Raw genomic sequence first — 27,585 nt, forward strand, 5'->3', positions numbered from 1 at the left:
CTGTGGCTGTGACCCGTGGGAACATTCTGGGCGAGCTGCTCGCTCAGAAAGTTCCCACGCTATCCCGTGCACGCGGATACACAACACAGAAAGGCAACAACAAGGCAACAATGAAGGAATGGAAGGAAGGGATTGGTTGGGGAGTCTGGGGCACCCTAGGGCAGGGTGCTGAACCCTGACATTTACCCGCTCTGTCTGTCTGTCTGTCTGTGGGTGGTAGGGCGTCGAGGGGGTCAATTTGACCGCTAGCAGGGCTGCTAGTTCTTTGGAGAACTGGGAGACGAAGGCGCTCCCTCTGTCACTGAGAATTTCCTCGGGAAGGCCGTGGTGCTTCCAGACATGTTCAAGGAAAAGTCGGGCGATCCCCGCCGAGTCCACCGTCGTGACTGTGGGGATTGCGTGGATGCGCTTGGAGAGGCGGTCCACTACAACCAGGATGGCATTGTAACCTTTTGACTCGGGGAGCTCTCCGATCATGTCTACGGAGATTACCTGCCAGCGGCGGGTGGGGATCTTGTTCGGCATGAGTTTCCCTACCTTCCATGAAGGGAACGATTTGACCCAGTTGCAGGCGTCGCACCCCGCTACGTAGTGGCCCATGTACTCCGCCATCCGGGGCCACCAGTAGTCATGGGAGACGAGTTCCAGGGTTTTCCATCGCCCTGGGTGCCCCGCCGCCTGCGCGTTATGGTGTAGCCACACCAGGTCATGGCGGAGTTGCATGTCTTTCGGGACATACACCTTTCCTAGGTAGAGGACCAGTTCTCCGTCTTTGCTCCATTCATCCGACCTGAGCGTCCCGTCTCCTAATTCCTTCAGTGCCTTCACCACTTTCTCGACGCGGTCCTTCGCCGTGCGTATCCTCTCCAGGATGGTCATCTCTTCTCCCTCCACTGTGACGGCTTCAGTCGCACGGGTTTCGAACCACTCTGGCTGCAAGAGGGTCAAGCTTTCATTGTCATCCTTCCCTTTCAGGTGGTTGGCACGGTGTGAGAGGGCGTCCGGTTTCCCCATGAGCTTCCCTGGGCAGTGGATGAGGGTGAAGTGGAAACGGGCCAGGAAAAGTGACCATCATGCTTGGCGGCGATTCAGCCGCTGCGCAGTGCGGAAATAGCCCAAGTTACGGTGGTCAGTGTAGATATCGACCTTTTCTTCCGCTCCTTCTACGAAGTGATGCCACTCCTCTAGCGCTCGGACTATCATGAGCATTTCCTTATCGTAGATTTCATAGTTTCGTTCCACCTCAGTGAAGCTTTTGGACATGAAGGCTACAGGGTGGAATTCGCCATCGGCTTGGAGCTGGGACAGGATGGCGCCGGTGGCGAAGTTGGAGGTGTCGCACTCGAGTTTGTAGCGGCCGCTGTCGGCAGGGAAGGCGAGGACGGGGGCAGAGGTGACGGCTTTCTTAAGAGCGTTGAAGGCGTTTTCTTCGCTCTCCCCCCATTCCCAGACCTTCGCCTTGCGGGTTAGCACATGGAGCGGGCGCGCTGTCTCGGAGAAGTCTTTGATGAAGCAGCGATAGAAGTTTACGAAGCCTAAGAAGGACTGCACTTCTTTCACCTTCGTCGGCGTCGGCCAGTCGAGAACTCCTTGGACTTTCACCGGGTCCATGGCCACGTTGCCTTCGGAGATGACAAGTCCGAGGTACTCGATGCGGCGTCGCTCAAACTTGCACTTCTCAGGTTTGAGGAAGAGTTTCCTCTTCTGCAGTGTTCCCAGCACTTCCCGCACGACCTTCCGGTGTTCCTCTAGGGTGGATGTGAAGATTAAGATGTCGTCCATATAACAGATGACGACTTCTCGGTCAATGAAATCCCAAAGAATGTCATTCATCATGGTTTGGAAGGTCACTGGGGAATTACACAGTCCAAAGAACATTACCATGGGTTCAAACAGGCCCCGGTTGGTCGCAAACGCTGCCTTCCACTCATCGCTGTCTTTGATCCGCACGCTGTTAAACCCCCAGCGCAGGTCTAGCGCCGAGAAATACTTCGCATTTCGAAGGCGTGCAAGGACGTCGGAGATGAGTGGGAGGGGGTACGAGTTCTTGACCGTTATCTCGTTGAGCTTTCGGTAGTCCTGAACCAGGTGCAGGGATCCGTCCTTCTTCTTGACGAAGAATACGGGGGCACCCATCGGCGACTTCGATGGGTGTATGCGCCCGTTCCGCAGGTTCTCGGGCAGGAAGTTGTCTAGTTCTTTCTGTTCTGGCCGGGATAGGGGGAACGTCTTGCCTCTGGGTAGCTTGGCGTCGGGGGTTAGGTCAATGGCGTGGTCCCAGGGTTTTCGCGGGGGCAGCATGTCAAAGGCTTCTTTTGAGAACACATCCTGGAAGTCCCTGTAGTGCTCGGGTACTAGCTCTTCCAGTGTCAGCGGCTTCGCCTCTGTGTCTTGGGCTTCCTCCGCCAGGCGTTGGGACGGCGTTGTGGTCGCTCTTAGGTCGTGTCCCCACCCCAGTGGGATTACGGCAGCGTAGATTCCGTCGCTGGGTTCCACTTCGAGGGCTTGCCTGACATCTGCTCGCGGCGATTGGCAGGATGAGGGGCAGCGGGACATGACGACCTTCTGCTGTGCCCAGTTGACCTCTGGGTTGTGGTGTAACAACCATGAGTGCCCAATGATGAGGGACTGCTGCCCTAAGTTCGCTACGGCGAAGCAGGCACGCTCCGTATGTTGGCCAAATGTCAACAAGGCCTCCAGTTCCCCTGTGATGGCTCTGTTCTCGTTAGGCGTCCCGTCCACGTTGCGAACTGGGATGGGTTGGGGGAGCGGGGTTGTCTCGAGCCCGTGCTTCCGGACGAAGTCTGGGTTCACAAAGTTCCCGGTCGCGCCGGAGTCTAGCAGTGCTGACACGGCAACTGCGGCGAGGGACGGTAGGGTGGTCACCTTCACCTCCATATTGAGGGAGCGGGGGATTGCTTGGCAAGCACGTAGATGGCAGGTGGGGAGACGGCTACCTCAGAGGGCAGGCTAGCGGCTTTGGCGCTTTTTCTGGTCGAGGGTGCGATTTTCCTCTGTTTCTTAGCAATCACCCGGTGGAATTTGGACAGCGGCGCAGACTCGCACGTATCTCTGTATTTACACTGGGTATCATTGCTCGCAGGCGGCCGGGACGCATCTCTCACCGGTCGCCTTCTTGAAAATCCGCAGAGGGGTTCCCTTCCTCCCTCTCCTCCTCGTTCCCCTCAGGTGTCCCCATCAGTTGGCTCTTCAGCCCTTCTGCGAGTGCTCGAAGGTCTTCTGGGTGCATGCGGCGCACTCAGCGGACCTTTGGGAGGGGGCAGTCTCGTGCGAAGTGCCCAGGGGCATTGCAGTTGTGGCATAGCCCCCGTCGTTGGTCTGCCCTTGAGCGGTCGAGGTCCATCGGCTGAGGCAGCGGGGCTGTAGTCGTGGGGGTGGTAGGGGCCGTGGCAGGTCGCGGCGATGGCCCTGGTGGCGGGCGTGGGAGGGTCTGAGAGGGTGACGGCGGTGGTCTGGCGGGGGGGAGGGGCAACTTGAACAGGGGGAGTCGGGGTTGAGTCGCCTGGAAGCGCTGCCATTGGTTGTCGAGGAGGGTAGCCTCTCGTTTCCATTCTGCCCAGGTTCCTGGCATGGGGCGCAGACGGTAGATGCTCTCACGTAGCCGGGCATTGATCGCTTGTTCAAAGCAGTCTACCAGCCCTACGTCGCCTAGCCATGAAGCGGGACCGTGGATTTCGAACTCCTGGATGATTTTATCCACGGAGTCAGTGCCTTGCCATAAAGCGGCGAGCTTCTGCCAGGCGATGGCTTCCCAGTTGGGGTCTTGAAACATGGCATCCAGCTCTGCCATGAACTCGTCCATGGTGGTCGCGGGGGATCCCGCCGTCAACAGCGTGATCATGCGCTGTGTTGCCCATGCTCCTGCAGCTCCTCCTTTCATGTATGACAGGACGAAAAGGATTTGGGATAGGGTGTCGGGGAACTCCATGGCGTGGACATGGAAGTAGATTCTGCATTCCGCTTTGAAGCGGTCGAGGTCCTCGCTCGCTCCGGCAAAGGCGGTGGGGGGGGCAACCTTGGGTGCTTTGGGCTTAAGCGTAGGTGTGGGTGCGGGCACGGGCAGAGCCGGTGGGTTCTGGACGTGGCTTTCAAGGATGGCCTGCAGTTCCTGGAACCTAGTCAGCAGGTCCTGGTACTGCTCTTCGGTCACCATGCTGGAGGAGGTGGGGGAGATTAGGTTGAAACCTTCTTCTGCTGTCAGGGACGGCTCGAGGAAGGCAGAGGTAGCGGCGTAACGCTCGGCGCTAGCGGCCCGGACGGCGGCGGGGCGGTGAGACCGTATAGTGGATAGCCCTTACTCGGGCTTATGTCCCTGTGTGGCTTCTTAGGCTGAAGCGGGAAATGTATTGTTATTAGGGTGGGAAGCCAGACTAAATTAGGGTACTTGCCTGAAGCGGGAAATGAGAAGAAGGTTACTTCTTCGGTCCTGCTTCGGCTTAGTTTATATACATGTGTGAATGGGTCACGTGGGGTTGCCACGTCACCCTCGGACGAAGCCGGGTTACCATGGGTGGTTCCGCGGTCGATCCTGAGTGTTGGAGGGGGAGTACAAGTAGAAGTGCGCGGCGCATCCGGCGTTGCGGTGCCCCTACAGGGTGCTCAGCGTCGGACGCATCCATGCTACAAGGGTAGGAAAGAAAGAGAGGTTGTCTGTATAAAGATAGAAAAAGAGAAGAAGGAAAGAAGAGAGAATGAGGGGATGAGACAAAAGGAAAAGGAGGTGGCGGTGGTGGCAGCGGCGGCGGCAGCGTGCCCTGACAGAGGGGGGAAGAAGGGAAAGGGGGAGGAGGTAAGGAAGGGTGGACCAGCAGGGTACCGGGTCAGGTTGGGCCGGGTGGAGCCGGGTCAGGCGGGTGTGCCCTGACACTTTGGCAGCCCAGGGTTCTCCATCATGTGTAGTGTTAGCAAGGCGAATTTCCTCATTTAGAAGTCGCCTGATGACATCTTGAATGGTTGTAGAGTCCACGGGTTGGAGGGGGTCATCCAACAGAGTATCAACAACGATGATCAGGGGGGAGTATGATTCTGGGAGATTGCGAATTAGGATGTTGATGATATCAATTGGGATCATGGGGGACATCTTCAAGATGACGCACAGCATCTTCGACTTTGGTAATCCATTCTTGCATTGTGGTCCCATTGTAGCACATACACATAGAATTGAATTGATAATGGAGTGCAGCAATAGAGCTACTGCCCTCTGTGCGGAATATGGTTCTGAGTTTGTTCCAGGTTCCAGGCACATCAGTGTCATCACAATGACCGATATATTTTGGGGAGACATTGAGTAGAATCTCAGCTGCAGCAATATCGTGCTTTTCTTGCCAGGCCTGAACAGTCCTGTGATGTGCACTTCCAAGTGGTCAGGGTATATCTCTGTCATGACCGACAAATCCTGGGGCTCCGTCAGCGGCAAACCAATGCTGATAGGCAAAACCACCGACCCGAAACCCATCCTAACCAGCCCCCAACCCGATGTCTGGCCCCCTGCCTTATTGCATGAGACTTGGCCAACAATCAGAACCTAGACCCTGCCAGCATTCCGGCCTTACCTCCAGTTCCCGAGCCCTTGGTGCTCCTGGCATTCAGTCCCTCCAGTTCCTATGCCAGCCTTGTCTCCATCTGAACCACACTCATTGCTTCCCACTGTGTGGTCACAGCCATGCACCGCTTCCGTGCATTCCGCACCCTCTGCCCACTTCTGGTTGCCCTTGACACCTCTGGTCAGGTCAACACTCCCACTCCCCTCTGTACCTCTGTTGGCCTTCATGCTGTCCTTGTGTGACAGTACTGACAGATCAACCTCTGTTCACAGACTTGTGTTGGCACTGCACCGACCCCGCTTATTTGCGGACTTGTATCGGCACTGCGCACTGACCTCCACTTTTGTCCTCTGGCCATTTTTGTCACTTGGCAACATACCATTCATTCCTTGCCGAGTGCCTATTATGTTCACCCATTTTATTTGCTTAACTTGCCAATATTGGCACTTGATCCGTGTGCTATTGCACTTTCCTACTCATTCATTTAATCTGTCAATATTGGTACTTGATCCACTTTGACTTTATTCATTCCTTGCCTCCCATTTCCTGGGTTCTCGTCCTTGGTTTAGTTTGACAAGTCCCCGCTCATTTCCGCTTATTTCCGCACCAGACCGACTGGTCCCTCTTTTGATTTCTCTTACCTACTTATACCTTGTAAATACTTTTGGGGACCTCAGTCTGAAATCAACTAGAGTACCCCCCCTGTCTGGTCTGAGTCCCTCCTTCTGCAAAGGGGGCTTCCCCCCCTCTGAGTCCGTGCTCCTCCTACAGGTCCACTCTGCCCACAAGTCTTGTTTGAAGTCTGCTGTAAGTGCCAATCTGTAAATACGGGATCTTCCCCAAACATCAAGCTTGGGGCACAGCGCTCCACCTGAGTCGCTGAGGCTGCGATCCCACTCTGCTAGCCTTGAACAGCGCTTCCAGATGTGCGGCATATTTCTGCCTGCATATCCATGTGCACGCTCCAACAGACCTCTGCATCACCTCCGACCTCAACTCAGACAGAACCCAATCCGTCTTCTATCCACCTTCTGACAGTGTTCCGACTCTGACAGTCTGCCCAACTCCAACAATATTCCAGACTCTGACAATCTCCAGAAACATAGCCCCAGAGTTTCTTCTGGACTAAGTCAGCCTTCATGTACTGGGACCAGGCTGTATAATTGTCATCACTTAGTTTGTCGAATGGGGTGGTGGCTGGCATGATGATTGAATGAGGAAGGAGTGTAAAATTTTCACCCTCTGAATAACAGTGGTGCGATGAGGTGTGAGAAAAATTAAAGAGAGGTGATGACATGGCAAGGAGGGGGTGAGAGGAAAATGTGAGGTAAACATTGCATGCCTGTCTAAGGGCTTACATGTCAGGGCACACACCCTGACTGGCCCGGACCCGGACCCGCATCTGGACCCGGACCTGCACCCACTTGTGTGCTCTGCCCCGCATGCTCCATGTGCCACATGCTCCGGGCCCGGTTCCCACTCTTCATGTGACTTCCGGGTATCCCCGGAAGTTTTCGCCATATTGGGCCACTGTGGGAAAGTGAGAAGTTAACCCTCTTCTCACTTTCTTACCCACAGTAGTGTTATGCCCTGAGATGGGCTGCTGTTACAGGTTAGCCTGTGGGCCATAGAGAGGGGTCATGGGGACCCGGGGTCCCCTGACATTACAGCAATAAAGTGCCATGTCCCATGGGCTTTGAGATTACCGGTGCCTAATAAATAGGACTTTCCAAAATCGATGTGGGCCCAGCAGGACTTATCGCAGGTTCCTGCCTCAAGCCTGAGGACTTTCTTGATTAATGTGTGCCCAGCAGGACTTTCTCAATAAGCGCGTGCCCAGCGGGACTTATCGCAAATTCTTGCCTCAAACTTGAGGACTTTCACCAACAGCCACAAAACCAGGGCTTGTACCATGAGAGTTAGGCGGATTTCCTTAATACCTCAGGTGTCCAGGCAAGCCACCTGGGCTCATAACCTGTAGAAGATACCAGGTCAATGGCAGTTGGACAACATGGCAGTAAACTCTAAGATTCTATATAGTAATATAAACATGTGTAAATACATGCGCTGAGGGTGCTTCCTCCAACAGGTTATTCCAACACTCGCCCTCAATTTGGGGTGTTAGCCTCCAAATTGATGTACCGTGGCTTATCCACCATGAAGAAATTCATGTTGCTAGCACTATAGACTTATGTCATGAATTCAACTAATGTAAACCAGGTGACTGGATGAATGACATAAAATGGACAAGCCTGGTATTGAACCCAGGACCTCTAGCATGCATCCATACACTACTCACCCTTTATGCCAGGGAGGTTACTCCATCCCTGATGGTTATTCCAACAGTTTCTGTTTATTTCATTGCATGGTTTCTTGTTATTGCTTGGAATTCCCTGGTACTTGTAGTGGATCACGCATGTCTTGTTATTTCTGTGAACTTTCTCATTTGCTGTCGCTTGTTTTTATTGTTTGGCTTCCCTTGTACTAGTAGCGGATCGGATCACGCGTGTCTTGCCGCGCTTGCTGCCAATACACTCTGGGCCGTCTCCCGCTACGACCTCAGTCAAACCTGATTAGCCACATTCATACCCCATCACTCATATATCACGTGACCACATGCATTCCCTCCAAACAGGACAATGCCGGCTGCTCTGCTGTCGCAGGTAATTCCATGTCGATGTGTATTTACATGTGTTTACACCGACAATTATATCTCCAGAGTCTACTGCCATCCCAACCGAGCCACCGCACTGAGTGGTGCAACTTTAACTCTCGGGTTCTTGCAGTCCCTGGATTTGAGTATCCATAGGTTTCTATCTGCCATTTCATGTCTTCTGTTTTCCCCATCGTTCTGATGGAAACTTCGGCCACGTAACAGAATTAAAAAAGTTGCATGCTATTAGTATTATACCTATCATAATACTATGGTTTCGTTCGGTATGAAGAAACAGGTTTCTTTTGCCTGTTTCTTAATTCAAAGTTACCGGTTTCTCTCTCATCTTTTCCTCAGGGGGAAACAGGTAACTTTTGAATTAAGAAACAGGCAAAAGAAACCTGTTTCTTCATACCGAATGAAGTTTTAAAGTTGGGCGAAGCAACGCGAGCAGTTTAATTTATGTACATCCATATTATAGTAACTCTGATGTGCTTCAGGTGTGTTTAAGTAATCACTCGAACACTGGACACACGGTATACACCCGGGATTAACGGAATGGCCTATATGAACTCTCCAGCCAATGCCAACCGTATTCCCTTTCCCTCACTTGAATGTCTCAAACGTCAATCATTGATGAATCGAACCCCATCTCTCCTCCTCGCTCGATCAGGGAGATTATCGATGACAGGTTTGAAGAGGTGTGGAGGAGACTATACGACGGTTAGTGGTTGCGTTACAAACGATCTTTTGTTGTTTATATCTGTCCCAGATAGTAACACAGTGGCGCTAATAGCGACGCTCCTCACTGCAGTTGAGGCTCAAGTATTAGCGATCACGCTCGCTGATGATAGAAAAAATTCTGCCATCTACAGCCTGTTCAATGGACCAATAATGGCTGCTGTGCTGTTATCTACAGTGGCATGCCTAAACGGTATTATCCCTCTAACTCGGCGTCCGGTCTAGTGATTGATAGTATATCGTCTTGCTTACAGCTTGCCGGCGTGCACACTGGCTGACGTAGGTGCATGTCCTCAAGAATGTAGCTAATACAGCAGGATCTGAACATCATCTTACCAGCTTTGCGCACCGCGACGCACTTCGACTGGTCATACATCGATACTTATACCTTACGGGTGATGTCCGTGTTGATGTCCCTTTCCCGGTCGAAGCTACAGTCGCAGCTAAACCAAATGGGTTCGACTATATCAAAGCCTTCTCATTTAGCCGCTGCTTCACCCTGGTCCTTTGGTAAGTGATATAGCCTGGGTAGTGTGAATTTATTCATCTTCTGACCTCTCCTACTCTCTCTTTGCTCAGTGGGTTTTACTTATTCATCGTAGGGTTCTATATCTATGTCGTGTCCCGCTTCTCAAACGGAGTGATTGCCGTGGGCATCATAGTCGTGGTAAGTGCTTTTTTTATAAGAACCAGTCGTCTACCTTAACTCGACTCCAAGTTCGCCATTTGCGTTGAGATCGCTAATAGCCTTGGGAAAATCTCCCCTGCCATTCATCACATACACTTCGATCGTATTGATAGGGTCGACCGGGGACCAAGAGATTACCTCAAGGATGAAGTAAATTAGTATGGCATGACACTGCCGAGAACAAAGCCCAGATAAGCGACAAAGGGCAAGTCGCTCGACCAGAGAAGCATACAGGAGATTGAGAATAGTATAAGACGAATGTGGAAACTATCGATGTTGTCGCTCCAGTCCGCTATGCGTGAACTGAGGAAAAGTCGTAAGGTCCAAAAATTCGTGTTTTATAGTCAGGCGCTATGAATGCGCACTGACTTGAGCAACAACTGACCCAAAAAGGTAAATATTAGCGCCGCAAGACTCAACACCAACAACGCCAACAACGTGAGTTGGCCTCAGCGTACTGAATCCCAAGAAATCTAATAAATAGCTCGAAGCAAACATACAGCGTAGCGGGCAGGAAAACCCGTGCTTGTACATCACGATTGGCACGCCCAGTGCACAACGTGGAACAAGACCCGAACATATATCTGGGATGTCCTTCTGCCGCATGTTGCATCGACAACATTACCCTCGTTCTCGGATACATCCAGGCGCTTCTGGGACTTGGTCACTCAGGCACATCGCTGATACAAGCCAGGAATCGAAATCCCTTGTGGCTTCATTGAAATCTTTGATGTCGGTTCGTTTGGCCGGGAGAGCTGTGACAGCTAGCGAAAACGCAGTTGGAGACGGCACACCTATGTAATGCGCGGATTGTTTGTAGAATCGTGCCGGTACATAGTATGATCGGGATATGAAAGTTGGTAAAAAGTTAGATGAAGGGATTTGAATGGCAAACACGTTCATTTTGCGCCACAACTTGCAGCGATAGCAGCTACGTTCCCGTGCGATCGAGAGTCCAGTTATGATCCACCCTCAGTGACAATAGAAGAGATGCGTGGTATCAAATATTCAACGTAAGCGTCTTCTTCTTTATTGTGGAGCTATTGTTGATCCTTGGGGGAAGAATTAACAGGTACTATTTTCATATTGATAAGACCATTGCGACTACAGCGTGCGTGTCAATGTGCACCTTAAATAAATAGATATCCTCAACACAAAGGGGCTCCAGCAGGATCTGACTAGCACTTGACCAACTTTGCACACCTTGATCAGCCACACGTCCACAATTACTTATACGGGCCAAATTAATCGCCCTCCACGGCTTCGTAGAAAATACAGCAAGTTGGTTTGAACTGTGATCTCATCAAAGCATTTTATTTGACAATTGCTTCTTCGTAATTCGTTTGTACATGCTATAGTTGTAGCTAAGAAAGATAGAAAAAACATAATACCAATCCCCGGAAGTAGGTAAACATTGGATCGCCCAAGCAAACATATGAATAAGCATTCCCTCCCCTCCAACACACATCTACATCATTTCTTATCCCTCTGTTAATCTACGTGCTCCTCCCTCCCACGCCCCTCTTGCATTCCCTCCTGCGTTCCCTCCTGCGTTCCCTCCTGCGTTCCCTCTTGCCCTCCCGCCCCCCCTCTTGCGTTCCTTCTTGCTCTCCATATAGCCCTCCCTCTTGCGTTCCCTCTTGCCCTTCTTCTCGCGCTTCCTCTCGCACTTCCCCGGCGCTTGCTCCTCATCCCCTTTCACCTTGTCATATTTAGGTCCCTCTCTCGGCTCCCGACATGTAAGCCACGAATTAATAAGAAGAACAATGAGGATTACCACCAGGAGTAGGCCAAGAAGCCCCACGGCAGCAGCAACCACTATAAGTCCTATGGAAATAGGAGGAGGCCGAGGATGGGAGTGGGGGAGAAGGAAGGGAGTGGAGAAATCATAGGAGGTGGTTGAAGAGCCAGTGCTGGAAGGAAGAGAGTTTGTGGATGTAGGCGATGAGCTTGTGCTCGCCGTCGTCGTTGTGTCATCCGATGACGTCGTATGACTGCTCACAGACTATTGAAAGCGAAAAGAAAGTCTAACGATGTAAACTCCATCGGACTCTTCGCCAAAGTTTAGATGCTAACCGAGCTAACCGAGTGCGAAGTTAGTGGATTCGGCTATTGTACATGCATAAAGGTTTGAGACAACGGTTGGGAGTGCGTGGCAAACAGGAAGGAGCGTAGCTTACGAACGTTGACTACAAGTGGGATAGTTGTCACTTCGAGCCCAGTTGCATCTGTCACAGAGAAGGACACTGCACTAGTAGTGACAGTGCTGCGCAGTGGGATGCGAAGCAATGTGAGTAGGGCGTTTGGTTGCGGCCACTGGGCGGAAAGGCAACGGGTCTGATCGGCGTACTATGTGAAACTGGACCCGGAGACTATAGCATTCTTCAAGAGATTGTTATTTTGATCCCAAACCTTGACCGTGACGGGTGTCTGCACCAAAGAGCATAGTCGTGTTGTCCGGCACCAGTTCGAGAGGCAGCAACGTGCCCATACAAAGTACATATGGTTTGGAAAAATTGGGTCAGTCGAACTCGACCCTGCTGGGATCAATACATAGAGCCCACCTCACAGGCCGCCCAGGACACTTGGAATGGGACTCCACTCGTAATCTTCATCGGGACGTTCATAATACACGCCAAACTAATCCGAGCACAGAACAAGAAAAGAAGGGCACTTTGCGCCCAGGGAAACGATAAGAGCCTTGCCATCGCTGTGTCAATCTCCACCTCTATCAGGCACAGTGATGAACTAAGATGAACCCAGCGAGTAGAGAAAAGGTTATGGAGGTCAGGAGGGGGAAATAAAGGACCGGCAGCAACAGCCAGAGCACAGTGCCTCGCCGAATACGGGGAGAAGCGTCCGGATTGAAGAACGTTCTTAAGGCTTCGTTCGGTATGAAGAAACAGGTTTCTTTGGTCTGTTTCTTAATACACAAATTGCATGTTTCTTTAGGTAGAAAAAAGAAACAGGTAAATATTGAATTGAAAAACTGGAAGAAACAGGTTTCTTTTGCCCGTTTTTTAATTCGAAAGTTACCTGTTTCTTCATACCGAACGAAGCCTTATAAGGAGTCCAAAATCAGATTCAATTAGATTCAGCCCATTCTCGGACACTACACGGGTAACAATTGGTTGAGGCAGCCTCATTGTAAGGAGTGTGTCTGATAAACGAGTCCCAACTCTCCCGATCCAATGGCAATAAAACGTGCAAGTAACAAGTTCAGTAGACCGGAACTGCTTTTGAGCGAGGAACAAAGCTGATTCTTTTGGCAAGCAGATGAATCAATGAAGCGAAGTGAGATCCCATGAGACTCTTTATTAGATTTCTTGGGATTCAAGCGTACGCTGAGGCCAACTCACGTTTTTGGTCTTGAGTCTTGCGGCGCTAAGATTTACCTTTTCAGGTCAGTTGTTGCTAAAGTCAGTGCGCATTCATAGTGCCTGACTATAAAACACAAATTTTTGGACCTTACGATATCTCATTCTTGTGCACCAGCGACAACATCACTAGTCTCCACGTTTGTCTTGTACAGTTATACTCTTCAGGCTGATCATAACAGAGCAAATTCGGAATGAGATGCATTTGAATGAGACGCGGTATCTCATTCAAACGGCTTCGTGTGTAACATGCACTAAGTAGTTGCTCTACTCTGTGGCCGCCCAAAATTGACTCTGAGGCTGTGCAATGAATTCGGCCAACTCCACTGCTGGCAACAGAACACAGCTGGCTTTTGTCCATAGGCCCCAGATCTGGCTGGGGCGCTTATTTTTTTGTATCACTTCAAGAACTTGGGCAGTTCAGCGATCGAAAGCATCAGCAAATGGTCCATGTTCAGTTTGGCCACTTCTGTTGGATATGTCCACCAGAAGTGGCCAAACTGGCCAAACTGGCCAAAGTGCCCAAAGTAAAATAAACTAGGTCCCTCCAATTCAATTTCAGGGCTGAACTCAATGGCTCCAAGCACAATTCCCACAGTTGTACCACTCAAAACAATTAAGTTTGGCCCTGAAATTGAATTGGAGGGACCTAGTTTATTTTACTTTGGGCACTTTGGCCAGTTTGGCCAGTTTGGCCACTTCTGGTGGACATATCCAACAGAAGTGGCCAAACTGAACATGGACCATTTGCTGATGAGGAACTGGTGCATGATAGTGGTTAGTGGGAAATCTACACACTCCAGATTTGGCTTGGTTGCTATGGAGTTCTAGATGCATTACAGCAAAGTGCAAAAAAAAAATCTGCTGGTTTCGATTTTGATGGAAGTGATCTGGGGTGGAGTCACCCACTACCAAAATCAGGATTTGAATGGAAACTCCAATGGCACCATAGAACTCCCCCTAAATGTGGTGCTTAAGCACCCAAACTCATTGCCCTTGCATCAACAAACCGTTAACTCTGTCTAGCTAACATGGGAAAACTGTCAGGGCATACACCCTGACCTAGCCCATACCTGCATCCACACCCACACTTGCACCCACACCTGCACCCACATGTGCCATTGCACTTCCCACACATGCCCTGTGTGTCAGAAACTGTATTCAAGGTGATCGCAGGAAGCGGAGCGGAGTGCGGCGGCGTGAGTGTTCACTTAGCTAATGTGCAACTCCGTTGCAAGGCATCTTGGGAGATGGGACTTTGGCTATGACTCAGCTGGAGCATTGCACCACGCGTTCTAGGCTGTCCCATATTTCAGGGTAGCAGAAGGACCTTGCGGCGACGTTACTCAGGCAGGGATGAAACTTAGAGGCAAACTTAAGATGAGAGTACTTTGGGGGGATTTCTAGTTGATATTCGAACTGAGGTACATCGACAGTAAACTACAAGTATAAGTACGAAAGGAGAACAGAGAAGGGGCCGGTCGGTCCAGTGCGGGACAGGAGCAGGATGGTAAGCACAACAAAACTAAAAGAGCGATGAGGACCAGGGAAATGGAACAGAAGAAATGAATGGAACAGAGGACAGCGAAGTTGGGAGGCAGAATGAATAGGCTGACAATCTAGGTGCCAATATGGTGGTGGATCAGAATGTCAATATACAAATAAATCAAATGTCAATAAAGGAATAACCAAGTGTCAATAAAGGAATAAACCAAATGTCAATAAGGAGTGGATCAGCGGCGACAGTATCGACCACTAGTAAGTTAAGCGAATGAATAAGAATAAAACAGCATCGGTCAAATGGCTGAGGAACTCAAGTGGTGGCAGGAGAAAGAAGGAGGTGCCGCTAAGTGGTGGACAACGGCACGATTAATGGGTGTGAGTAACAGGCGCAAGAATGGGGGTGCAGATGATAGAAGTGGTAGAAGGGCGGGGACTTTGCAGGGCCGTGACACTGTGCCAGATGCTCCATGTGGCTGGATGCCCTGGGCCCCAGGTCTCAGGTCTCATGTGACTTCCTTGCCGAGAGCACCTCAGAATGCCGTCCAAGGCTGGTGAGTGATGTTTCAAGATGCAGGAGCGCTCAAGCAAAATCAGGGGTGTATGAGGTCAGATGGATGGCAACTAGCTTGCACCAGAGTGTGATGCTCTCTTTGATCACTGACAGCACCTTGGAATGTTGTCCAAGATTGGAGAGCAATATTCTAAGACTCACAAGCACTCAAGCCAAATCAGGGGTGTGTCATATCCATCCCCGGCCATCGACTTCCGGTCCCTCCGATCCCTCCAGTCTAACTCTGCTCCTTCCTCACTAACCTCGGAGCTCCCACATTCCGCAATCCCCTCGGTACCCCTCGATGGTCACCACCCCTCATTTCAATTTATTACCTACACCTCCCTAAGTACGGAGCCCCAAAGACTTCCGGACAGCTCCGACGTCCACTGGCGCACCCCCGCCTCCGCTGGGCAATACACTCGCCTGCCCTGCAGAGCCCACCTTCGGGCCTATCCCTCCTTTCCGTTTCTGGGTTATCGCCTGCCTTTCCACTAACCCTGCGACCCGACTCGTCGGTAATATTCAGTCGGCTAATGTTTAAACCCCGTTAGCTCCACTCCGTTCGGCTCCACCAATTGCGGACCCGTCTTCGCTGTAACCATATATATATCCCACTTGTACATAGGTTACACCCCAGTAATAAAATCAACTAGAGTTACCCCCCTTCGGTTCTGATTGCCAGTCAGTAAGTTAGGGCACGGACGTGTCACTAGGCACAGCACTCTTGGCAGAAGTTGCTGAGGCCAAAGCCCTCCGCTATGGAGACACTCCCTCATCTCGAATCTGGTCTCTGACAGGGTGCATGAAGTCTGATTGATGGAAACTACCTTGTGGAAGAGTTCGACACTTTCTTCATTCACAGAGAGTGACTCGGAATGCTGTCCAAGGTTGGCAAGTGATGCACTGAGATCTCCAAGTGATTGAGCCAAATCAGTAGTGTAGGAATCAGGGTCTGCAGACACAAGGCAACGACAGAGCCCAACAGAGTCATTTGCCAACTCAAATGCAAGATTACTGCACACATTCCCAAATACTTTGACCAACATTTGAATTACTTCTTTTGAAGTTTGATCTGCACTCAACTGAAGGAACATGACTGGGTAAGAATGAGTTATGAATGCTGTTGATAATTCATACCTTAGCCCATTCAGGGAATGATGATATACTAATATACCCCCCATCCTCACACAGACTTCTGCCCAGTGCACCATTTGTTGATCAAGGAATGTGTGAAATGACCCATTGAACACTTCCAGTGGCTCCTGAACTTGATTGAGGTGATGCATGATATACCAACATGCATAATACAGCTGTTCTGACAGTGTCCCTTCCACAATAGATGGCAGCTTAGCCTTTTCCGACAAGCCCTCCTCCATCAACCCCAAACCTTCCACAGAGGAAAGATCCTTATTCATGATATCGATACAGTGCAGAATCACTTTGGCATTCTCCCTCCTCACATCCACTGCAAACCAATGAAGTGTTGGTGATTGTGGACCAACTTGCTCTGTGAGAAAATCACAGAAGGATTGATGTAACACATGAATTGGTACGTGAGAATCCCCAACTCCTGAGATGAGAGGAGAGGGTTCTTCTAATGTATAGTGGACAGGAGACTTCAGGTGTGGTAACAGGATCGCATCCCAAGCCACAACTGATAGCGGCTGTTGCGCAATTAGGATTGCCCCCATCACAATCGGATAGTTGTGCAAAAAATCGTCATTTGTCAGGGCACACCCGCCACTTCCCCCTCTTCTTATTTCTTCTCTGTCTCATTCTCTATTCTTCCTATTTCTATTTACACAGACGACTTTCCTTGATCGATGTACTACTAACCCGCCCACAACCCATGCATGACGCACCCAGCCCCGGATGCTCCAGATGACCCCCGGGTACACCCAGCACGCGTGCCTGCAGCGGATCCCTTCGGGATCCCCCATGGGAATACCCGGGTGGCTGGGGCTGTGCATGGGGACGATGTAGCAACTCTCATGTGACCTGAGCACCATGTATATAAACATACCTGGGGTGGGAACCAGAGAAGCAGTCTTCTTCTCACCATTCCCACTTCAGGTAAGTAGCGTAGTTTTCCTTCTAATGATATTTAACACCATTCCCACTTCAGGGACATCCACCTGCGCCGGACCTGTTGCTGTACGTGCCCGCTTCACACCCCACCGGGCCCTCAGCACCGGGCGATATACCCGGACACTCTCGACCCCGGACCGGTCCCTGACACATTCCCCCAGTCACACTTCTCAAGAACTCTCACATACAGCCTATCCATCTCACCCTCAGTGGGGGCCTTTGATCGGTTCTCAAGAAGCTCCTCCAGCATCCTCATAGGAGGATGATGGGTGTTCTGCATATAGCATCACACAGTACTGATCCAAATGAACAACCCACCCACTTGTCTTGGACCAATTTATCCTCATCATTAAGTTTGTCTTTTGAATGGGGATGCATGCATATGGACATACATATTGCAGTCTCGAACGTTGGTATCATCTGAGAGATTAATACTGAGATGACCAATGATGGAATGGTTCGAGAGGTAAGGACCAAGAAGGCCAAATTGCCTTGAGGTGACCAAGAATTTGATGCTTGGGGGCAACTTGGGAACCTGTTCCCAAAGTATTTTGGCAAGGTATTTGAAAGCTTGTTCCTCACATTCATCCAAGGCATCAATAATGACCATCCCAGGGCCATCAGAAGGCAATGCCTTCAGGCAGAAAGGCTCCACCACTAATTTCTCGAATTGCATTGGGAAAGAGGCAGTTGCAAGAGTCAGGTCTTCCTGGATGGTGGATATGAGGTAGGAACGATACGCTGGGTTGTGTGTTGCTGTCAGGGTTCATGTGTTAGTTTGTGATAAGAAGAGTCCCAAAAACCTAGTTGTTGATACTGTTGAGGTTCTACCCTTCAGTGAACATAGAGTTTATATACACAAGTGATGACATAAGCAGTCACATGCAAGAGAGAGACAACCGGAAGCTAAGTCGCCTAACGGCAGACAACGAGATGAAGTAGGAACAAAGGGGACGTCTGGACATGGGGGCAGCGGTGACATGTGGGAATGTGATGACATACGATATGATAGGGGATATGTGGCTACATGCGGATGCAGCTACATACGATATCGAATAGGGGTATCAGGTGACCACTCACGTGTTGTCCCCTGACAGTTGCGAGTGATCGGGCCATTCCACTGAACAAATGATCTGGGTGTGATTGCTCCCCAGCTTTGAAGAAGAAACTGAGCAGCAACATCCCTTCTTTGCTGGACTCCTCTGCAATCAAGTGAGCAAGAGATGTCTTGCTGGCACTGGCCACCACTGTCATCAGTAGTGTCATATCCCGGAACCCCAACCCCATAATCTCCCACCTCACTACACCATCCTAACAACCTCATCATCCCCTACACCATACCTCCCCACTTCCCAACAACACCTTCCTCCCCAACTGTCTCAGCTCCAGCCTGGACTTCAGCACACCTGCCCTTGGCCATCTCCATCCCGGAAGCTCGGTCCCGAATCGGAACATTCAGAACCCCTGGATTCGCTCAGACCTCCCAACAGACCTCCGACATTTTGTTCCATACCTCTAAACCATTCCCCCTCCCATTTCATTTAGTGGAGTCACCCAATATTCTTTGGACATGTAATGCCGGCTTCAGGGCTACCCTTATCCTCTGGTGACCCCGCTCTCGTCATCTTAAATTAGTCACCTTCCATTTGTAACCCGACTGTTGTCTTCTTTCCATTCAGTCAGCTAATTCCCCCTTACCCATTTCTTGTTCCTGTCATGGCCATGCATTCCGGCCCATTAGCTGCCCATCCCAATGCCACCTGAGCCCGTTACCGCTATGCGAGCATGAGCGCGAGCCCCGACCTCAGCCCTATCCTCCCTGAGGACTCCCTGCTCACTCCCCTGCTTGCCCCTAGGCTCCCCTACACTTGGCCGACTCCCCCGCTGCTGCACCAACCTCCCCACCTTGAGTCCGCCTCCGGCACCGTGCCCAGCGCGACTCCCCTACCCCACCCACTTGGCCCCTACAGGGCCGCTATCATCCCCGCGCCCAACTCCGGCCCAACTCCGAGTCCAGCGCCGCTACGATACCATTGCCGCTATTGCGGCCCTATGCTCCTTCCTTTATTTATCTGTTATTGTTTGTTTTGGCCCTCGGTCATTGCCGGCCGCTATGTGGCCAACCCCGCTCCTTATTCTTGTTTGCTTCCGGACCCTTCGGCCTCCGGCCCGGGTCCACTTCCATTCATTCTTCCTCCTATATATATCCTGTATGATACTTTATTGTACCTTAGCTCTAATATCGATGTGACCACGACCCCTAAGTCCTGACCCCAACAAGGCAACCCCAGTGAGTCCGAAATGAGGGCCAAGAGACAGCTAGGGGGCACAGCACTCCCTTTAGAGTTGCTGAGGCCAAATGCCCTACCCTCGGGCCTTGTCTATGGCATCACGGCCATCATGGCCAATAGCAGCCCGCATCGGCGACCTTCGGTGCCGACTCCGGACCAGTGTCTAACAGTTTCCTGTTATAGGAATGGAATCTCTCGCGACTGTGTCGACTGAACGTCAACCACAGCGGGTCCTCCTTCTCCACATCCTCCCATCTCTTCCTTACATTCTCCCCGCTTCCCCCCTTCTTACACACTCACTCCGTGCTAAGCTTTCCCTTATTGGGTTTTGGTGCTGGCTGGATTATTTATTCAATTTCGCGAGATTTCTCGCGATCATTTCTTATTCAATAGTTAGCGTCACGTTCATGTACGGCTACAGCCGAAAAAGACGGAACTTAATGAATAACACACCCTCACCTTCTGTGCAACAATTGTAAACCTCCTTGTGCTAACACTGTAATATCTGTGTAAGATTGTATATGTCTCGGTCACCATCTATATGGGTCATCCCTACCGAGGATGACAACTCTGGCCATGGATCGTCAAGTTTGCGTGTGACTCAACTCAGGTATGCGTGAACGCCTTCTGTTATGACTCACATCGCTTGCCCAGGTACTGGGCTCACATCTGTCTCACCTTACGGTGAGCATCTGGTTAACTCTATGGATGGAGTGGTATTCGATACAAGCCTGTTCCCCTCATCATCGGTATGCTCTCGTGAGCGCCAAGTAGCCGTCGATCCCACCACGTGTTGTTCGACCTATGATCGACTAACCCCTCCGTCACTGGTATGCTCATACGAGCGCCAAGTACCCGTTGACATGAATACAGACCGTTCACCAAACGAATGGTCTCATATCCCATTGCCGGTACGCCCATCTGGGCGCCAAGTATCTGTCAACCCAGCCTCAAGTAGCTCCCTCAAGGAGCTGGAATCTCACTCGTTGCCGGTACGCCCATCTGGGTGCCAAGTACCTGTCAACCAGATCTCAGGAAGCCCCCTCAAGGAGCTGTTATACCACTCGCTACCGGTATGCTCCCTCGAGCGCCAAGTACCCGCTAGCCCTTTGTCCTCGACTGGTCCAGTTCTGGATATCCCCTTTGCCTGTGACCCTATACACCCGCGCATGGTATGCTCACATAACGAGTGCCAAGTATCTGTCATAGCAGACTCCCATTCACCGTGAGGTCCCAGCTTTCTGTCAAAAGCTCCAAGGCTATCGGACAATACTCATTACACGACTAGGTCACCCTACATACACGAGGTTGATGATTCCAAGTCGTCTATAAGGACGGAAAGAAATGGATTACCCATAACCCATTTCTTTTTTATTCCCAGGCTTCCTACTCTGCCTTCCTCGACCTGACATCTCAGTTTCCCATCAACGAATATCGTTCAGTACCTTTCGGTATCTGTCGGTACCACTCAGACTTTGACTAAAGTCCTTCTCCTCCCTCTATATATACGTGTAGATTAGAACCCGTTGTATGCCAGTTCTAATCTCGACTAAGAATACCCCAAGTTCCCCTATGAGTGATTCCTGACGCCCTTCTACAAGATACCTCAGACATCTGAAATGAAAGGACTAACTGAGAAGTAACGGAGGCACAGTGCTCCCTCCAAGTTGCTGAGGCCGTGTCCTTCTTAGAGCCTCTTGTACAACCCAGCAGACTCGGCTTCCTGGAGAAGCTACTGGAGCTCTCGGAACCCCTCTAGTTGAGCCCCACCTGCATTCAGATTCACATTCCCCCTCTTTCAGGGTTTCTGACAAGTAGGATGCACTTCTCACTATTCTCCGTGTTACAATACCAGGTCATAATGTGCTCAATCAAGCCAGTCCTGGTGCCTTCCAAACATGCCTGAGTTGAACCATGATGGGCAACGGCAGGATATTGGAGCTTATCCAGAACAGAAGAATTCTCGATTGTATGATTTCACCGATCTTGATAGTTTCCTATTGTCGAGTTCATCCCCAGCTGTGCAGTTGTGATAATGAGTTCTGAGTTGCAACATTACCACAAGGATCAAGTGTAATTACCTGGAATAATGTCAAGGCCTCATCAAGATCCCTCTTCAAATCGTTGATCCTGCCAGAATTCTTCACATGAGAGAGGAAGTGGAAATTGTGGATGCCGGACCGCCTTTCCATCTTTCCACATAGCCTACCGATTTCAGTTTGAATGCACTCCAATGCCCTTTCAAACACACATGTTACACAATGGTGAGGATGTCAGGGACTGCATGTCAGTTCACGATGATAAAGGTGTTCCCGAGAATCCTAGTCGTTGTTAACGCTGAAGTGCCACCTTCAGCGGAGATAGGGCTTATATACATGGATACCGCTATCCACTAGAGCACAGCTACAAACGAGATAAGGAACAGCTGATAGAATGATGACATGAAAAGATAGCTATTCATTCGGATAATCGAGATTACCTGCATTCTTCGGATCACTCCGGATTGTCTTACGGCAACTCCCTTCCGGCATAGGGAGTCAGAGTAGCCGGTTAGGCCGTGCCCTGACAGAGGACACAGAACAAATGCTATTTACTGGTCAAGCTTTGTAATGTTCCCCATCCACGCTCCTTTGCTAGACAGATCATATGAGTCGAGGGCCACCACCACATGGGCTGTTGCATCTACAACATATCTCCCGAAACATTCCCATTCCTCCTTGCTCTCTTTGAACTTCTACACATTCCAGACTGTCAACTTCCATCCCAAACTCGGTGTAAATCGCTATGAACTTTGACCTCATTGAGGACAAAGAGTGCTGCCCCAGTGGCAGCCTGTAAGGGAGGGAGCACACCTGATGCAGAATTGACTGCAGTGAGAACTGGAACCGTGATGTCACCTCCTGCTGCAATGATGTCATGGAGCCTTTGCTTCAGAGACATGGCAGATGATGGACAAATCGATGCACATGAGATCACAGCCCAATATGCCCATTATGGGAATGTAAGGTGTTACCGCTTACATAACCTGTTTCCCTCTGTATATATAGCAAGAAAGGAACGAGTTAGATAGTTTAGAGAGCCCCTCTTGTACATATCTGACAACTGTCATATCCCAGATCTTCCACCTCCCTCTGCCCTGGTCCTAGACGACTCCTATAACCTCCACCAGCCCTCCCAATCTCTCTCTGCTGCCTCCAGTCGATGCCAACGATCCTAGGACTACCTCCTCCTTCGACTCTCTTCTGCCCTTCCTCCCATCTGCATCCGCACCACCTCTGGAACTCCTACATTGTTCTGGTAAGTTACTAGAGTACTGACAAGCTGTCAGGAACCTCAGGACATACCTCAACTCTCACTCCTCTTTCTGGACCTCCTACCTCCGGGCCTCCCCTACCACACCTCCACCTCCTCAGACCTCTTGTTCAAAGGATATGGACCTCGGTCACCTACTTGTTGTTGGTAACCCTCAAGTTGTCTATCCACCCTCCTTCTTACTTCTGGTCTCCACACCTCTGGCACCTCCAGTTGTGTACCTCCGGTACCTCCCCACTCCTACCTTACCTCTGGTCACGTTATTCCTTATTGTTTTATCATTTGATATTTCCTACAACACCAATATTCCGGACTATGACTTCCGGGCTCTGGACTCTTCTGGATGTCTCCCCTTGTAGTTCCCCTGCTCATTCATAGATGGGCCCAGGCCTTACCATTCAGTTGGTTTCTAATTCTCCCACTCCACAAACTTCAGACGTAACTCAGGCTTTTTGCCTAATCTATATTTGTCCTGTGGATTCTTTCTATTTACTTCTCCTTCCCCTTGGTAACCCTTGTGTCAGGGACATGTCCGGGGTTGAGGGGGCCCAGGTGTAACGTCCGGCACTGAGGCCCTTGTGGGGTGTGGATGTCAGGGCATACACCCTGACCTAGCCCATACCCCCACTCAGACTGAAGTGGGAATAGTGAGTTGTTATTAAAAGGGGAAACTATGCTACTTACCTGAAGTGAGAATAGTGAGAAGAAGGTTACTTCTTCGGTTCCCACCCCAGGTACTTTTATGTACATGTGGCTTGGGTCACATGAGGGTGTGTGCTGCATGTGTGTGTGCTGGGTTGCACCATGAGGCCATCCAGGTCGTCCTGGGCTAGGTGTGTTGTGCATGCATCGTGGGTGGGTCAATAATACATAGATATGGGGAAAGGTCGTCCATGTGGATAAAGATAGAACAAAGAACAAAAGAACAAAAGGAAGGACAAGAAATGAGGAACAGTGATGAAGGGTGAGGAATAAGGGTAAGCAGGATACAGGGTGAGGGCAGGTGGAGCCGGGTCAGGTGGGTGTGCCCTGACATCACCCCCTCCTTCAGCCGCTTCACCTCAAAGCAGCCAGGGGGTTCGTTCTCTCCCTTCCTGGGGCATGGGGGTGTGTTTGGTGGAACTCCTCGATCCGGTCAGGGGTGTGGATTAGTTGGTCTCGAGGGAGCCATTCATTCTCTGAGTTTGGCCAGCCAGCGAACTTTACTAAATACCAGAGCTTCTGGCCTAACCACTTAGAGTCCAGTATTTTCTCCACTTCATATTCCTCCTCTCCATCTACGAGTTCTGGGCCCAGGTGGGGGTCGGGGGGTCGCTCTGCAATCTCATCCAGGCGGTAGGGTCTTATGTTCATCATGGATACGACTGGGTGTACTCCCTTCTGCCATGCGGTGAGCTGGAGCTTGACAGCAGCCAGGGAGACGACTTTGACGACCTTGAAGGGGCCCAGCCACTTATGGTCCGGCTTCTTGGTTGGGTGGTCAGTTGAATAGTTTTGGGCACTGAGCCAGACTCGCGGTTCATTAAGAAACCGCAATCTCCCATCATGGGAGATTCAAATAAACAGCTGTTGTCAGACAACGACGAGGATCAACACGATCCGGTAAAAGCAACCACCTCAGGGCTGGCCCCTGAAGGTTTTAGAAACTTACGTGGAGTAAGTGCAGGGCCCAATACCCCTAGAACTCCACGACATACTGATCTAACTCAAGCTGGGGAAGATCCCTCACCTCCTCAGGAGGTGATCGACTTGCGCAATAAACATGTAAGCACCGAACAATCAGCCCAAAAAGCTGATTGGATAGAGTTGCAGGAAACTCCAGGGCCCCACTATCCCCTGGAGTCCTCCCCCATGTCCCCAAGTCAAGCCCCAAAGGCAGACAAAGGGAAGAGCCTCCGTGTCGGCTATCCGAAAAACTACTGGACTTGTTCCAGGTTCCATCCAAATGGAGGATGGAAAGCGAAGACCAACTTCTTCTCAGGCTGGAAGCCTGAGAAGGTGCAAAAAAACACCCTGAGAGCAGGATCTCCCAGAGCGCAGAAGCTCCAAAAGAACTTCCGCTGTTTACACTACCCCACGCCATGCCAGACAAGGCAAGGTCGCCAACCTCGGAGGAGGTCTCCGAGATAATGAAGAGGAGGCAAACCGAAATGAGGGAGTTCACTGAGGAAACCTTATGGAAAAGTAAGGAAAAACCAGCAAACAGACCCCTCTATGAAAGGGAAGCACCCTCCGCAACGGCCTCGCCTAAACAAAGCGAGCGTGGAGTGTTCACTCCAAGAACCCCTTCTGGAACCCCCAGAAGCGGCAATGTCAACTGGGGAGAGTCACTGCTCACCCAACCAAACTTCCTCCTGGAAAACCAGGAATCATGCATAATAAATGCAATAAACTCGATCCAAAAAAAGATCGAGGAAACGAACCACAATAGTATGGCTTGTCTAGAGATAACTCTAGAAAGAATGGCCAACGCAATCGATGCGTTGACTGAAAAAATCAGCAAGCAGACGGACTTGCTGAAGGAGATAAACTTCTCACAAAATAGTGAGGAAACAAAAAAAATACCCCTGGGCCATGGGCCAGGACAAAAACAGAACTCATGAAAAATTCACGAAAAGAACCACCAGTGAAAGCACACTGGAATACCATCAGCGACTCGACAGAGATGCTAAGGAGATCCTTCTCCCAAGGATAGGAGAAGACAATGCCGAAAGAAGGCATCATTCAGAAATTAGGAGGAGAATCGGCACGTACCAAAGGTTCGGCCAAACGCCCACCTTCGACGGACCTCTCAAACAGAGAGGTAACTCAACCACACTCTCTCAAAACAATGAGAGAATCCAAATACAACTTCAGGCGAATTCGCCTGAAACCAAAGAAACACTGCGAGGAAGATTCCCCCCAGCGAAAACCCCCCCAAAGGAGAGATCTCCATTGGATAGCGACCCCGTGAAGGCAGGGGAGCAAGAGGAGTACCTAGAGAAATGGTACGAAAAGGCCATAAGAATGGCCAAAGTGAGAATACTCACTCCCTACCCAGAGGGAGTGAAGCCTGAAGCCCTAAAAAATGGGCTGGCTTTTCCTGACAAGAAATGGTCAGGGGAGAACGACATGGAATCGTTCTGGCAGTGGTTCACAGAACTACTGGGATTCCTCGCCTCATGAGGATGCAAAGGCCCCCAATTCGACGAAGTCCATCTGGACTGCTTGATTCGGGGATTAGGGGGACCCACGTCTGACCTCAGAATAAGACTCCGAGACGAAACCCTCCTGAGAGGAGACAAGGGCATGTTCCTCGAAGTTCTCAACATATTGATGAGAACCTTCATTAAAGCCTCTGCCACGTTGAATGCGACAAAGAAGTACTGCAACGTTAAATACGAAGCGGAAAAAGGCCTAAAACAGTTCTACCTAGAACTGTCTAAAGCAGTGTCCCAGATGGTGACGCCACCAGACCAGGCATCCTTCAACGCTGAAAGAGGGCTCGTGGCTCTCTATGCCGACACAGCTCGTGGGGGACAAACTCTCCAAAATCCTACTTTCTTGACTATACTCCTTATCTCGATCCTTAACTCCGTGGTGAGTTCTCTGGGATTCCGCAAGGTCTGGGCTCAACTAATCTACTACCCACTCGTTGTGGGCTAGACAGTTGCCCCTATTCCTACTGTTGGATTCCACTCACTCACACCCACTCTAGCGCATCCTAGCACCTTAGAGAATTTTGGGGGAGGGGAGAACTTCTTTTCCAAAATCCGGTATGTACAGGATATAAGGAACAATTATTTTTAGAATAATTGATGGGAAATATTGGTACCATATGGCACCTGCATACCTTATTAGGCGAAATAATAAAAAAAAGGGTAACAGTATCAATAAAAGGATATTGGTCAATAACTGAAATGATGCAAAAATATGAAAATATAAGAAAATAGGCGATATCTCAATGGATTTACGGAATTAAGAGCCGAAATTGGAAATGTAGCCGGAGAATACTCTCACGCAGCCAATGAGCATTTTTACCGATTTATCAGACGCTGTGGGAACAAGTGAGGCTGGAATTCTGGGTTGCCGCTTGAGATTCCCATGCCTGCACATACTCGTGACCTGCCATGCCTAACTTCTCCAACATGGAACTCCGTCAAATCTCCACCAATTGCGATGTTTTTGGTATCGTTGGGATTGTAGGAATTAGCCCTATTTTTAGATACCAAATTCGTATCGAGTTGTTGTCAGGGTTCAGCACCCTGCCTTAGGGTGCCCCGGACTCCTGTCAGGGACTCGTCCGGGGTCGAGGGGGTCCGGGTATAGCGTCCGGGACCGAGAGCCTGGCGGGGGGCGGATCGGGCGTGCGTACTGACAGGCCCGATGTGGGACAGTAGTCCCTGGCCACTTAGACTGAAGTGGAAAGTTGTTATTATTATTAAAGGAGAAATATTGTACTACTTACCTGAAGTGGAAAGTTGAGAAGAAGGCTACTTCTTCGGTTCCCACTTCAGGTTCGTTTATATACATGCGGCTTGGATCACATGACGGATGCCACGTCACCCTCGCACACAGCCGTAACCACCCGGGTGTCTCCGTGGGAGATCCCAAGGGTATCCGGTGCAGGCGCGCGTGCTGGGCACAGCGGGAAGTCGCCCGAGGTGCCCAGGCCGGGTACATGGTGGGCGCGCTGCAGATGGGTCAGTTGTACATTGATACAGAGAAAGTCGTCCATGTAGAATAAAGAGAGAATAAAGGGGAAGTAAGATAAGGAGAAACTGAGGAGGGGAGGATGAGGGGGAAGAAGGGAAAGGGGGAGGGGGTAAGGAAGGG

The 27,585-nt window shown here is 50.5% G+C and overlaps 4 protein-coding genes across 4 annotated transcripts; 2 read left to right on the forward strand and 2 right to left on the reverse strand.

The window, feature by feature from the left end:
* Positions 1-8,657: 8,657 nt before the first annotated feature.
* On the forward strand, positions 8,658-9,906 carry EI90DRAFT_3293285 (uncharacterized protein). The gene is made up of 6 exons (XM_039067371.1): positions 8,658-8,940; positions 8,990-9,151; positions 9,213-9,237; positions 9,298-9,468; positions 9,538-9,625; positions 9,677-9,906. The coding sequence occupies exons 1-6, from the start codon at positions 8,832-8,834 to the stop codon at positions 9,803-9,805; spliced, it is 684 nt and encodes a 227-aa protein (XP_038909709.1). The 5' UTR covers positions 8,658-8,831; the 3' UTR covers positions 9,806-9,906.
* Positions 9,907-11,572: 1,666 nt separating this feature from the next.
* EI90DRAFT_2711738 (uncharacterized protein) lies at positions 11,573-12,438 on the reverse strand. The gene is made up of 4 exons (XM_039053503.1): positions 12,211-12,438; positions 11,997-12,076; positions 11,831-11,912; positions 11,573-11,755 (listed from the first exon to the last, which is right to left on the reverse strand). The coding sequence occupies exons 1-4, from the start codon at positions 12,352-12,354 to the stop codon at positions 11,711-11,713; spliced, it is 351 nt and encodes a 116-aa protein (XP_038909710.1). The 5' UTR covers positions 12,355-12,438; the 3' UTR covers positions 11,573-11,710.
* Positions 12,439-17,397: 4,959 nt separating this feature from the next.
* Positions 17,398-18,593, reverse strand: EI90DRAFT_3021062 (uncharacterized protein; the record flags this gene model as incomplete). Its single annotated transcript, XM_039057603.1, has 6 exons — positions 17,398-17,441; positions 17,490-17,509; positions 17,560-17,923; positions 18,170-18,206; positions 18,248-18,414; positions 18,509-18,593. 6 exons carry the CDS (start codon positions 18,591-18,593, stop codon positions 17,398-17,400), a joined length of 717 nt encoding a protein of 238 aa, XP_038909711.1.
* Positions 18,594-22,348: 3,755 nt separating this feature from the next.
* On the forward strand, positions 22,349-23,129 carry EI90DRAFT_3133228 (uncharacterized protein; the record flags this gene model as incomplete). Its single annotated transcript, XM_039064559.1, has 3 exons — positions 22,349-22,459; positions 22,676-22,755; positions 22,787-23,129. 3 exons carry the CDS (start codon positions 22,349-22,351, stop codon positions 23,127-23,129), a joined length of 534 nt encoding a protein of 177 aa, XP_038909712.1.
* Between the last annotated feature and the right edge of the window lie 4,456 nt (positions 23,130-27,585).

Source organism: Cantharellus anzutake (assembly GCF_015039405.1).
Source record: "Cantharellus anzutake strain C23 chromosome Unknown EI90scaffold_99, whole genome shotgun sequence".
NCBI lineage: Eukaryota > Fungi > Basidiomycota > Agaricomycetes > Cantharellales > Hydnaceae > Cantharellus > Cantharellus anzutake.